General features: G+C 44.4%; 1 protein-coding gene across 6 annotated transcripts in view; it reads right to left on the bottom strand.

Moving 5' to 3' along the window:
* Positions 1-14,808, bottom strand: part of NCOA1 (nuclear receptor coactivator 1) — a 620,070-nt gene that overhangs the window by 65,074 nt on the left and 540,188 nt on the right. For all 6 annotated transcript variants that reach the window (XM_077489247.1, XM_077489251.1, XM_077489250.1 and 3 more), the window contains 3 exons: positions 13,727-13,906; positions 5,702-5,797; positions 1,001-1,141 (listed from right to left, as the gene is read on the bottom strand). In XM_077489247.1, the coding sequence (XP_077345373.1) occupies positions 1,001-1,141; positions 5,702-5,797; positions 13,727-13,906 (417 nt within the window). The remainder of the gene's footprint in view (positions 1-1,000; positions 1,142-5,701; positions 5,798-13,726; positions 13,907-14,808) is intronic.

Here is a 14,808-nt window from a genome sequence, read left to right on the forward strand (position 1 = left end):
TGTCAAAAAGTTCAGTCGTGTGTACGCGGCATTACAGTAACCTACACTGTAGACCTAATACTAACCCTCCCCGTGAACCTAACACCAACCCTCTCTTTAACTCTAATACGAATCTGCCCTGTAACCCTAACACAAGCCTTCTGTAGCCCTAAAATGAACTCACATTGTAATGCTAATCTTAACCCTAACCTTTACACGAATCCTCCCTGAAACCCTAAGCCCTTGTACACAGGGTCGGACATTCTGACAACCAAATCCGTTGGATTTTGTCTGAAATTGTTGCATACACACGGTCGGACAAAGTTGTTGGACAATCCGATTGTACATAACGTAATGACGTTATTTCGTTACGACAGGACTACGTTCAGGCTAGTAGCCAATAGCTTTGGTCTAGGAATTTGATCTGAGCATGCACGGCACTTTGTCAGTCGGAGTAGGCTACACATGATCGGAGTATGTCCGATCGGAGCATTTTGTCGAAAAATTTTACGGACAAGTTGGAAAACTTGGTCCGTCGGATACTCTGACGGAAACAGTCCGATGGAGACCACACACAGTCGGATTATCCGACAAAACCGTCCGATTGGACACATTCCGTCTGAATCTCTGACCATGCGTACAAAGGCTTACCCTTTCTGTCACCCTAACACTAACCCTCTCTGTAATCCTAACCTTCCCTAATATATACCCAAATCCCTTGTTTGCATAATTATCCCTCATGCACCATGATCTTGTGCACAGAAGACCAACCCTTCCTGTACCAGTGCCAGGATCTCTTGTTCCATGTGGCAGGAATGTGTAAATCACACATATGGCTGAACAGAATCACTAACATGTTTGGCAGATATACTGATTCACATACATGTATTTCAACTGCATATTCAGCTTCCAGCCCAGAGCTCAGCTTGAAACGACCTTGGAAGTGAACCGAACCTTCATCTGAAAGGCTCAGTTATGCCATGTTTGTATTTAGATACCCCAACCCAGACCCTACACTCACCTTCTTGAAAGAGCTGTTTGGCATAGGATGGTTCATTGCCCTGAGCTTGAAAGAAAGCATAGATACACTTCCTGACCAGGTCTTCCCAGCCCGTACTACCCGAGGCTCTCAGGGAACTCGTGTCAATAGAGATTATTTTACCTAAACAGAAAAAATAAAACACAAGAACTCTGTTACCGTAAGCCGTCCCATAAGAAAACACTGACATTTTTTTTTTTTTAGAGAAGCCCCCCTATTAAAAGCAACAAGCCCTGGAAAAATGACAAGATTGTCTTCCTTCATCAAACATAATCATACTTAATGTCAGGGATTTGGCCTCGGCCGGGAGGAAAGAACTCTAGATGCGGGGCAAGCTTTCCAAATCGAGTGTTTGCACAACCTCTCGTATGCTCTGTCAACGGGCCAATAAAAATAAGTGGAGAGTGAAGTTGTTTGCCAGCACTCATCTTCGTATGGCGCACGAACCGTGTTATCAATTTGTCGTTTGTCGGCATCTTGTGTACGGCAGCCAGAAAAGGTGTGAAAGATGACACTTAGGATAGAGCATAAATGTATTCCTGGTTTCTCCACATATACAGCGCCTTGAAAAAGTATTCACACCCCTTGAAATTTCCCACATTTTGTCATGTTACAACCAAAAAAACGTCAATGTATTTTATTGGGATTTTATGTGATAGAACAACACAAAGTGGCACATAATTGTGAAGTGGAAGGAAAATGATAAATGTTTTTAATTTTTTTTTTTTTACAAATTGAACTATACATTGATCCCCAGAAAAGACCATGATATATATTTCCTACGTTGGTCTTCAAGCAGACCTTCCACTCTGCGCACTTCCTGGGGGAAAACGAAAAGCTTGATCTCCATAGCATAACTTCAAACAGACCTTCCCCTCCACACCCTTCCCGAGGAATACGATCATCCACCCAGAGAGAGACATGAAGCCTTTGGTTTTGAATGCCTCCCCTCATCTCCTGGCACAAGACCACATCTACACTTCCGATCTGCATGTTTCCAAGCCCAGACCATCTGGTATGGCCAGGGCAGGACTTAGGGTGGTGGGGGCCCCTGGGCTTGAGTCACTTTCGGGCCCTACCTTCTATAGTACATTACCATATTTATCAGCGTATATAACACGCACCCCAAGTTTAGGAGGGAATTTTAAGGAAAAAGACTTTTAAGAGGAAAGTTTAATGAAAAAAACTTACATTTAAATGCCCATCAATGCAGCCTTATCAGTGTCCATCTGAAGCCTTGCCCATCCATCTGCAGCCTTGTCCAGTGTCATTGTAGCCTTGTCAGTGTCATTTGCAGCCTTATTATTGCAGTCTTGAAGTTTAAAAATAGCGCCACAGAGATACAGAGTCCTGTGTATCTCGGGTCCTCTCGGTGGCTCTCGGGTCCTCTCGCAGTCCAGAGCGGAGCCGAGAGAAGCCAAGTGCACTCGGCTCAGCTCACAGTCACGCCCAGTCCCTGTGTTATGACCATCATAGGGGGGGACTGGGCGTGACTGAACTGAGCCAAGCACACTCAGCTATGTGTCGCGACGGGGCCCCCTATTGGGCGGGGCCCATGGGCTTGAGCCCAGTCAAGCCCAATGGTAAGTCCGGCCCTGGGTATGGCTATGGCGATTAGTTTGAAACACTCTTCATGAACAGGGAGAACATGGACCTTGGAATCTATTATGGCTCTCCAGAGCTCATTGAGTTGGGTTCATGGACATGGAGTTTCCAGTAGTCCTCTCTTTCATGGCCTCTGTCAATTTTTGCTGAATGCAGCTAGGACTACCAGTCTGTAACCCCTCGTAGTCTCAGACCAGTCTATCACAGTCTTCTTTAGCATTACATATTATAAATATTATTTACGGCTCTTTGGAGACATCTGGAGCATCTGAGGCCCCAGTATTTTTTTACATTGGAGTGAGCCTGCAATGGCAGGTGTCAAAGCATGGGAAAGAAAAGAGGCAGAGGTAAAATGCTATATTTACAAAGCTGTCCTGGATATATTGAAAGAGCTAATGCATTTTTTAAAAGCACAGTTATCCTTTAATGATAAAACAGCTGGGGAACCACCTGCCATAAAATAGTCTCCAGTAACAATGCGGCCAGATGCTCCACATTCCACCATCAGTCTTGTATAAACCGGATCGAGTTTGTAATGATCTTATCAGCATTTTCATTACAGAAAATGTTAGGAGAAGGTGAACACGTAAAGTGCAGCTTTTAAAATCTATTTTATGCTAATAAACGTCTGCTGCTCATTTCACTGTTCAAACTGAAGGTTTCAGTACAAGATTTTCTCTTTTAACGAGCTGTCTCCAAGCTGCCCGCTTACTCTGAACTTACTCTGGCTATCACAAATGATGCCACCAGTGGTCAACTCAGGTGAACTTCTTTATTCCTCAAATTTTTTCTTTTTTTTGGTTTTTGATTAGGGAAATAACAGAATCCCTGTGACACCATTGGAAAGATTTCCCATCACTTCCTATCCTGACAGGAAGTGAGAGGGAACACGGGCTGCAACAAGACTTTTTTTTTTCTCCCCAGTAAAATAGGTAGGGTCCTTTAACCACCTTGCGCTGACCGCCTCTCTGCCCTTTAAGAGTTTTAAAGCCTGGGAGGTTAAGGCGGGCATTCGGGTCATGTGACTGCTATGACTGGCTGTCACAGTGGTGGTCACATGATCAGAAACTCCTGATTGCAAGTATGCATCTGGAGCTTACTGATCTGTGCTTGCTACCGTGCTGGGAGCGTGCAGGAGATGCGCGTTCTGGACGGTAAGTGTTTTAAAGAGGGCTGCATATATGCGGCCGTTTGGCGTTAAGGCCCACCCGCCAAGTTGCCACATATATGCGTGCAGCCGGCATCAAGAGGTTAATGAGGTCATAATTACTTATATTTTTGTCGCAGTAATAACTGATCCCCTCATTTTCTGTTCTGTCACATGGTGTCATGGGGCAGAAAGTACATAGATGACAACTGTCCCAGTTTTGCCATCTTGAACTTGGCGATGTTGTGTTCCGGGCCATGTCTTGGGATCACAGTGTCAACTTTATGGTGAACAGGGGCCTTCAGTGGGTCGTAGGCAAGTGCATGCAGTCTGTATTCCCCACTCCAGGCAGCGTTCAGCCAAATCGGCAATGCAAAAGGGGAAGAAAGTTGTGAGGAACTTGGTTCCTCTGTGACTTCCTGCAGTTACCGGTAGACAGCTGTCTGATTGGACACTGGCGCACCAAGTGACTTCTGCGGCCATCTTAGGGTAGGCAGGGTCTATTTAAGATGCCAACTCCTGGGTTTTGGCGCTTAATGCAAGTGGCTAGTGAGAGGACAGCCTTCTGGCTGGGACAGTGCTTAGAGATAGGGATATTTTCCAGAGAAAGAGAGACAGTGCAGGGACAATGTCTACCTCGCTTCAGAAAGCCTTCCCTTTGGGTGTGGACCTCTTTCCAGTCTACAGACCACTGTAACATTTCCTAAGTGGCTCTGGATGGTCATGCCTAGTTATTATTATTATTATTATACATTTTTTATATAGCGCCAACAGTTTGCACAGAGCTTTACAACATGAGGGCAGACATTACCGTTACATTACAATTTGGTACAACAGGAATCAGAGGGCCCTGCTCGTTAGAGCTTACAATCTAAAAAGGAAGGGGCAATTGATACAAAAGGTAATAGCTGTGGGGGGAGGAGCTGATGGAGGAAGTAAAACAGTGTTAATTAGAAGCAGGATAGGCTTCTTTGAAGAGAAGGGTTTTCAGGGATCGCCTAAAGATGGATAGATTAGGGGACAGTTGGACAGATTGGGCTAGGGGAGTTCCAAAGGATGGGAGAAGCTCTGGAGAAATCCTGGAGGTGAGCATGGGAGGAGGTGACAAGGGAGCTATAGAGCAGGAGGTCTTGGGATGACCGAAGAGAGCAGCTTGGTTGGTATTTTGGGACTAGGTTAGTGATGTAACTAGGGGCAGAGTTATGGATGGCTTTTTAAATTATTGTTAGTACTTTGTATTTTATTAGTTGGGTGAGTGGAAGCCAGTGGAGGGACTGGCAGAGAGGAGTTGTATTCTATTGTGTTGAACCTTTCTACAATATATTGCTCTTGCCTTTTTTGTACTCTGTGTGTTTACTGCCCACCACACCTTACTGCACCTTGCTCTCAGGGTGGTCCACATATAAGTAGAGGCAGAGTTTGGCTGGGCCACTCCAGTATTTGACTGGGGTTCAGACAGGAGTGCCCAGTAATAGGATGGGCCTGAGAAAGTCTGTGGGTGTGGTTAAATGTATCCAGGGCACCGTAACTGAAATGTTTTGGTAAGTATGGCAGTGGGATGTTCTCAAAGGGGGTAAAAATACCAATAAAACTTGACATGTGTACTTACTCTACCCAAGGTTTGGAAATAGTTTGGCAGCTGGTTCAAATATACCTAGAGCAAAGGGCATCATCTGCAAATCCAAAATACCCATTCCGATTTTCCCTTTAATTATACTGTACTACCAAAATCTCATTTCTGAATTGCAGACTGCTGGCTCCATGTTTTAGCACACCTTCAGTGGGGTTCCCAGTATTCCTTTTTTTCATTGGGGCTTAGAACAGCAAAGGTGAACCAATGACAGTACAGGGACACAACTGCCTGCATACAAATCTCATGGCACAGCCTAGCGAGGGGACCTTGGAAGCTTGCCATGGGCCACTGTGCTCACCTGTAGCATCTTGCTTTGTGATGAAAGACTCCATAGAGGGAACAGGAGCAGGCCGAGGTAATCTCCGCGCAATGCAGATCAGACACGACTGGAAATCTGCCAAGGAGACACAAAGACACTGGTTAGCTTATTGTATAGGAAAATTAAATCTCTTTAGGCATATACCTACATAACTTTCCTTGCTTTTGGGACTAATATAGACGGCTGCCTAAAGTGTATATTCTGGTCAGATAAATATGGCGCTAAATATACCATTGAAAGTCCCTTTTTTTATTCATTTTTTTTTATAGGGTTCTATAACACCCTCTGCTTCCTCCTAAATATCAACCTTCTTACTCTACACAAGAATCAATGAAAAGTTCTTCCTAATAAGCCTATCCTGGGAATCTTTTGAGTGGAGAGAACCTTAGCACATGTTACACATCAGGTTAATTATTGCTAGAACCTGAAAGACCCCCTCGACAAAGTAAAAAAACACATACATTTTAGAATGATAATTGAGAAGCAAACGGGCCATCAGATTCGACACACACGGAAGATTCTTGAACGAGTGATAGACAAGGATATCCTATGTGACCGACTATCCCCTATAACATTTTGCTAACTATTTAAATGGCAGGCAGTCAACTCATGGTCCTCTTTGTTTTCTTTCTCGCCCCTTTTCTGATCTCTCTTTCTTCTTTTTCCATCCCTCTTCGCTTTTCTTCTTGCCCCCATTCTCCTATTCTACTACCTTCCGTAACTCCTCTCTAACTACTTCCACTTTCATAACCCTTGCCTTACCTAACCCCATTGTCCATCTCACCTGCCCTCTTTCCCCCCTCCAATCAAACTGCCTGCCCTCCCACCCCACCTTACCATCCCACTACATCTTCTATGGGACAGCACCCAATGGCCCCCTCTTAAACACCATTCATACAACAATTTACCATCAAAGGGTCCTTCAAGGACCACCTGGCCTCTGCCTTATCTCCTTTTTCCTCCCTCTTCCCTTTTCTTTTTACCCATCTCTCCTTTGCCCACCTTCCTACCTCCTCCTCTCGCAAACCTTAAACCCTTCCCTTTCCACTGCCCCTATAGCTAACCCCACTGCCCTACCCACCACCCCTCCCACCCGCTATCTGCCTCCTTTCTCCCTTCCCATCCTGTTATCTTTTCTATGGGGTAACACCCAATAGCACCCTCTGTAGACCAATTTACCATCAAGTAGGCATTTGAAAACCACCTAAATACCCCTTCTCTTTTGGAGACAACCAAACCTTAAATGTTGACCCCCTACATGCATCTGTAGGGTGTTGTCATAGATATTCTCTGGGATTGTCTCTTATCTGGTTGTCATTGATTGTAAACTCAGAATTCAGAAAAATCTTTGTGAAAGAGAATTTTTTTTCATCTGTCTTTTGTGTCATCAGCCCATAACAGGAAATCTGAGCTGAGAGCATTTTTTTTCAAATCAACGGGTATTTTAATGCCATAAAAACATGGTGAAATAGGCATGATTTGCAGAAACGTACTGCAATTTCTTTTGTTTTGTTTGCCCCAACGTACACTTTAATGAGGCCAACTGAGCTCTGCCTTCATCAGACAGCATCCGTTGTTTGCCTTGAATCTCAATAGGACAAATTAATTGAGATGCTTGGCCAATCAGCCAATTGCCTGTATGCTCATAGGGAATCAGTCGATTTAGTACCTGGCAAGAGAATGCTTTTGCTTAACTCTTTGTGATGTCATCGCCTCACCATTGGAGTCCCCAGGACAAGGATGGATTTGATGGATACCACAAGGACCTGCTTTTCAGAGCCACCAGGTTCACTTTAATTCACGCCACCATTTCCAAAAGAGTCAGGCAGGTGGACTCTTACAAAAGACCAGAATCTACAGTAAATTGTTTCTGGAACTTCGAGGAGGGGGCACTGAGAAATGGGCTCAAATGTGAATTGTTCCTTTAAGAAACACATGCAACTCAGTTGACTGTTCTGGAAAATTACTGTGTATAAATGTCAAAGTCAGATTGCTAAATCAACTCAAAAAAGATATCATGATATTCACTGTGGAAAGTACTAAACTGGTTGGTCAGGTATTTGTTTCCAGTCCTCTGAATGTTTATGCCGTCTCTGTAAATTCAGACACAAGCTGAAATGTCAGAAAATGTGTGCCATAGAGCAACGACCTTCTCTTGCAAATTGGGTTACCTTGTGATCTGTACAGCTTCCCTCTAACCCAATTATATAACATTTGGAGCAAACTAACACGCTCTCCCCATCCTATTGCACAAGTGTGACACACATGCTGTACACTGCTTCTTATAAATGAAACCATCGGGTGCTGCTAAGTTTTTCAATGCTATTGATTTTAGACACTTGGGCTATTCAGGGCAATTTCAGTGACTGACACTAATGCTAAGAGTTATTATTGTGGTCACCGGCACCAATAATGGGGGTTATTATTGCTGTGACCAATATCAATGCTGGGAGTTGTTTTTGTAGCCAACGACACCAATGCTGGGAGTTACTATTACCGCCACTGACACCAATGATGGGGCTTATTTTACTCCTAATCTTTCTTCAGCAGGAGGAAGGAGGTCCTGATTCCTCTATATAGATCTTTATATCACTAGAGGGCTCACCAGCGGGAGGAAGGAGGTCCTGATTCCTCTATATAGATCTTTATATCACTAGAGGGGTCACCAGCAGGAGGAAGGAGGTCTTAATTCCTCTATATTGTTATTTACATGACTAGAGGGCTCACCAACAGGAGAAAGGCGGTCCTGATTCCTCTTTATAGATATTTATATTCCTAGAGGGGTTACCAGCAGGAGGAAGGAGGTCCTGATTCCTCTATATAGATCTTTAGTTATCACTAGAGGGGTCACCAGCAGGAGGAAGGAGGTCCTGATTCCTCTATATAGATCTTTATATCACTAGAGGGGTCACCAGCAGGAGGAAGGAGGTCTTGATTCCTCTATATCGATCTTTATATGACTAGAGGGATCACCAGCAGGAGGAAGGAGGTCCTGATTCCTTACATAGCGTTTATATCACTAGAGGGATCACCAGCAGGTGAAGGAGGTCCTGACACCTCTATATTGATCTTTAGTTATCAGTAGAGGGGTCCTTAGCAGGAGGAAGGACGTCTTGATTCCTCTATATTGATCTTTATATGACTAGAAGGATCACCAGCAGGAGGAAGGCGGTCCTGATTCCTCTATATAGATCTTTATATCACTAGAGGAGTCACCAGCAGGAGGAAGGCGGTCCTGATTCCTCAATATAGATCTTTATATGAATAGAGGGGTCACCAGCAGGAAGAAGGAAGTCTTGATTCCTCTATATTGATCTTTATATGACTAGAGGTATCACCAGCAGGAGGAAGGCAGTCCTGATTCCTCTATATTGATCTTTATATGAATAGAGGGGTCACCAGCAGGAAGAAGGAAGTCTTGATTCCTCTATATTGATCTTTATATCACTAGAGGTATCACCAGCAGGAGGAAGGCGGTCCTGATTCCTCTATATAGATCTTTATATCACTAGAGGGGTCACCAGCAGGAGGAAGGAGGTCCTGATTACTTTATATAGATCTTTATATCACTAGAGGGATCACCAAACCAGCAGGAGGGAGAAGGTCCTGATTCCTCTATATTGATCTTTATATCTCTAGAGGGGGTCACCAGCAGGAGGGAGGAGGTCCTGATTCCTCTATATTGATCTTTATATCTCTAGAGGGGGTCACCAGCAGGAGGGAGGAGGTCCTGATTCCTCTATGTAGAGCTTTAGTTAGACCTCATTTAGAATACTGTGTCCCATTTTGGTGACCCCACTTAGAAAAAGAAATTGAAAAGATAGAACAAGTCCAGAGATGGCCAGCAAAAATGGTGAAAGGTCTGAGGGATAAAACATATTGGGAGAGACTTCAGGATAGACTTCAGGAACCTCATATGGACACCATGAAGGAGGTAAAAAGAAGTCAGATGGTGAGCATAAATGCAACCTGTAAGTACATGAAAGTCAAGAAAGGGCAGTATTTTCAGTAATAAGCGACGATTAAGAACACGGGGACGTGACCTCAAACTATTAGAAGGAACATTCAAAACTAATCTTAGAAAGTATGGTTTTACTGAAGGAGTAGTTGAGGCTGGTAACAGACTTCCCAAGTGGTAGTGAGTCAGCAGTCAAAAGTGAATTTAAACATGTGTGGGACAAACATAGATCTATATAAAAAAAAAAACTGTTTAAAAAAAAAATCAAAAAAGGGGGTAGACTTGATGGACCACTTGGTCTTTTTCACTCTCGTACATGTATAACACTAGTATAAAATGAGAGATGCTAACATCTGCAGGCTGCTGCGATAATTCATATATCCGCAGCACCTGCGTATCCTCCGCCCAGGATCAGACCTCCAATTACTGCCCATTATCCCTGATAATTGCTTCCACCGATCTAATGGACAGCAAAGCCAAGGCCCGTCTCTCTGGCGGTGCGGCTTCACATTCTCCGCAATGACTTGTTTTTCTAGAAATTCTGATGTTACATAACTGCTGGCCTGTAGTAACCTCGGACTATTCTGTAACTGTACAATGCTTCTGTACTGCACAGAGATCCCTTGCGATCGCCGCCAATTCAAACACCGCACAGGAAGTGGTGCAGTCTTTCCTCAATGCCGTAATTAAAAAGGAAACGCAACAGATTTTTTCATTATGAAGGAGGATGTCCATAGGGGCTGACGGATCCCTTCCCCCACTCTTGTATTATCTGTTAAAGAATTTATATTTTTGTCCATCCAGTCGTGAGGTTTATACAGCTCTGTCACGCAGCCGGTTATTTAACACATATAGATCTTAACCTTCACCCAACCTGTGACTGGACAGTGAGAGTGAGCTTAATTGCTTAACTACAGGAAAAAAACAAAACAAAGCAAGGCCACCAAACTGGCTATCCTATGAGACAGAGCTGTATAAATCTCAAGACTGGATGGACATCAATATAAACCCTTTGATAGGACAATAACACCTGTGCACAGAGAGACGTCGCTAGAAGAGGCTTTGGCAGGCAGTCTTTATCTGTGTACGCTGTGGGCTCCTGTCCTAAGGCAAGTACTCCCATTGACACCAATGATTTAGGGGGTGGGGCATTCTCCCCTGGGGTCCAACGTTCCACTGACACCAATTATTTAGGGGGTGGGGGCATTCTCCCCTGGGGGCCAAAGTTCCACTGACACCAATTATTTAAGGAGCTATTCTCTCCTTGGGTCCAATATCCCACTGACATCAATAATTTGAGGGGCTAGTCTACTCTAAGGTTCACCAAAGATTTAGGGGGGGTGTGTTATTCTCTCCTGGAGCACATTATTCTTCTGACACGAATCATCTGGGGAAGCCATTCTCCACTGGGGCCCACTATTTTACTGGCAACATTGATTTGGAGGAACATTCTCCCTTAGGGGACAATTTCCCTTGACACTAACAAATTAGGAGCCATTCTCTCTTGTGGCCCACTATTCCACTGCTATTCTCCCATACATCAATTCATTTTTTAGAAGGGGCCATTCTTCCCTGAGGGCCAATATCCCCCTGACACTAATAATTTGGGGGCTGTTTGGGGTCCACTATTCCACTGACACCAATGATATGAGGGTCTGTTTTTCCCTGGGGGCTTCAATCCCACTCTAACAAATGGTTTAAATTACTTATTTTCCTGGTGGTCACTATCTGACTGACACCAATGATTTGTGGAGCTACTCTACCTAGTGCCACTATACCAATGACCCTATTGATTGTTGTTTTTTTTTGCGATGGGGGGGACTTTCTTCCCTGGGAGCCAATATCCCATTGACACCAATGATTTGAGGGGGCTATTCCACACTGGAGGCCACTCTTTCAGTGACATCAATGATTTGCCCTGGGGGCCAATATTCCTATGACACTGGTAATTCGGGTGCCATTCTCCCCTGGGGCCCTCTATTTTTCCTGGTATTCCCTATCCCACTGACCCCAATGCATTATTAATCCTTGGGGCCCCTTGTTCAACTGAAACCATTGATTTGAGGGGCTTTCCCCTCCCTAAGGTTTACTATCCCACTGGCACCAAAGATTTGGGAGAGACATTCTTTACTTGGAGGGGCTTTCTACCCCGGAGGCCAATATCCCCCTGACACCAGTGATGTGGGGTGGCCGTTCTTCCTTGGTGCCCACTATTCCACTAAAACTACCAAGTAGATGGTCTATTTTTCCCTGTTGGCCACTTTCCCACTGACAGCAATGAATTGGAGGGGCATTCTCCTCTGGATTCCAATATCTCCCTGACACTAATAATTTGGGGGCTGTTTTCCCCTGGGGGCCATCTATTCCACTGACACTAATGATTATAATGACTTTTTTTACAGGTATTCACTATCCGGTCTACGGCAATAATTTGGAGAGCTATACTATCCTAGTGGCCACTGTTCCGCTGGTACTATTTGTATTTATTTCTTTAATGAGGGGGAGGAATTCTCCTCTGAGGGCCAATATCACCCTGACGCTAAAAATGTAGGGGCCATTGATCCTGGGACCCACCCATTCAACTAAAACCAATCATTTAAAGGTGCTATCTGCTATCCCCCCCTGGGGTTTACTATCCCACTAACACCAAAGACTTGGGGGGGGGTAGTTTTTCTTGGGGCCCACTATTGCACTGACACCAATGAGCTGAAGGACTGTTTTTTTCATGGTGTTCACTATCCCACTGACACCAATGATTTGAGGAGCTATTTCTCCCTGGGGCCCACCATTAAACTGAAACCAATAGTTTAAAGAGGGTCTTCTCCCCTGGGGTTTACTATCCCAATAACGTCAAAGACTTGGGGGCATTATTCTTTTCTGGGGCCCACTATCTCACTGACACCAATGATTTTGGGGAGCTATTATTCACTGGGGCCTACTATTTCCCTGACTCCAATGTTTTGGAAAGGCATTCTCCCATGAGAGGTAACATGGGGACAAATATCCTGTGATACACCAATGATTTCGGGGGCAGAGGTTTGCGATCTTCCCTGGTGCCTACTCTTCCACAGACACCAATATTTTGATGGTCTATTTTTTTTCCTGGCTGCCTCATTCCCACTGACACCAATGATTTGGGGAGCTATTCCTCCCTGGTGGCCACTATCCCCCTGACCAAAGGGAATTGAGGGTCTATATTCTTGCCTTCCCATGCTTTTATTGTGTGAGTATAAACTTTTTTCCTTTTACTGTTTTGGCACAGAAGGTTTTTTAAGAATTTACTGGGCCCTGGTCTCACCAAGGTTGAGAACCACTTGGAGAACATGAGTGGTTCACCGACGGACGTCACTTGTTGCCTGAAATAGCTCTGATTTTCCAGTCACAATGGTTTAGACCAAAGCACATATGTACTTAAGCTTACACGAAAGCTTGGATCTCGGCTCCCTTTTCTCCTATATGACTTGAACAGACTTGTCCCTGCTCCATGGGTTTGTTGATAAAGGGTTTGATTTAGAATGACACTTGTATTCAAACTCTACATACTTCCAAGAAATACATTTCTCTCCAGCTTTGCTCAGCACAAACACTTAGCTCATACGTTTAATGGACTTGTTCGCTTCCAGCCTTAGAAGCCTGTGTGAAGCCTCGGAGGACATTTGAGGACACGTGCCGATTTATAAAACATAAAAGGCTCAAGATACAACAGAAGACGCGGTCTAAAATATACATAAGCTACCTAAGAATTCTCAGTGAAAAAAAAAAAAAAAGCAAAGGAGCTCCAAGCGTGAACAAATAAGAAAAATAAAATTGGGAACCAGAGGTCTTCTTCAAAAGCCTGAGAACTCCTACCACCAGTTGAGGCCAGGTGCCATCATTGCACATCACATACAATACAAATCAGGACAACATTGTCAAACATTGTAGTTAATAGCTGCCCCGTTAATCTTATCCGCCTATTGGGAATTCTGCATACCAACATGCCAGCCAGGTGCTCTCAACAAAAAGTCAAGAACCCGGGACAAAAAAGAGGCAGAGGGTCCACCTACCTTCTCCTTCTTCTTTAAAGGATTTGGGTTGAGACACAGTAAAGCACTGCATCAGCTCGTACCGTTGCCGGGCCTCCTGGTTCTCCGTCCCCACATCGTCTGGAGGCCGGATCAGCATTCTACAGTTTAATGTATGGCTGTTCCGTCGGTTGGCTTCCTGGGACCAAGGGCCACCATTCACTGGAGACAAGAAAACAAAAATAGAGTCATAAAGATATATATATTATAACAAAACTGTTTTCAAAACTACACACCTGACTGAATCCACTAATCTAAAGCTTCAGTCTTGCACAGTTCTACAGGTTCCTCTCTCGTACTCAAATAACTTATTGAAGTTCTCACAATTTGCATTAGAATATTGGTAGGTGGGGTTAGCTTGATGGTCACTAGGTGGCTCTATTCCTAGTATAGTATAGGGCAGTGATGGTGAACCTTGGCACCCCAGATGTTTTGGAACTACATTTCCCATGATGCTCAACTACACTGCAGAGTGCCAGAGCATCATGGGAAATGTAGTTCCAAAACACCTGGGGTGCCAAGGTTCGCCATCACTGGTATAGGGAAATGGTAATTGGGTGTTAGGCCCATTTTAAAGAAAACATTTGTCTAATGATGTAATGGGTGGAGTTAATGCCCATATAAGTGTCAGGATGGAAGGTGCCTAGTAGCTACTATCAAAGGGCCCTTAACAGACAAAGTGGTTCAGAACTCAGTAGGAACATCTATAGTCACCCTGACTGGTTTTATGGTCTACTACAAGTCATGAGTGGGGTGCAAAAGGCACCTGGGGTTGAGTGTGCCATCTGGGAGTGTGGCCGTCTGGGCAGAGCTATAGAAGGGACATTGAAAGATTGGTATACTAATGAGGGTGCCTTGATTGGTGGAAGCTGAATGGTTGGAGTATACATGGGGGAAGTGGTTCCGTCTTTGTGGTGCTCCCAAGGAGAGGCGGTAGAAAGGTACTCTGTGGTGCTCTCAAGGTGCAGAGGTAAGATGGCTTTCAAATGATGTGCTGGTGTTCTGCACCTGAACGAGACCTCCAGAATTTCAGCTTCTGTGCATGGCGTTCTGTGCCAAAGAAT

Source organism: Lithobates pipiens, unplaced genomic scaffold, assembly GCF_037356315.1.
Source record: "Lithobates pipiens isolate NorthernLeopardFrog02 unplaced genomic scaffold, aLitPip1_a1.2 Scaffold_18, whole genome shotgun sequence".
NCBI lineage: Eukaryota > Metazoa > Chordata > Amphibia > Anura > Ranidae > Lithobates > Lithobates pipiens.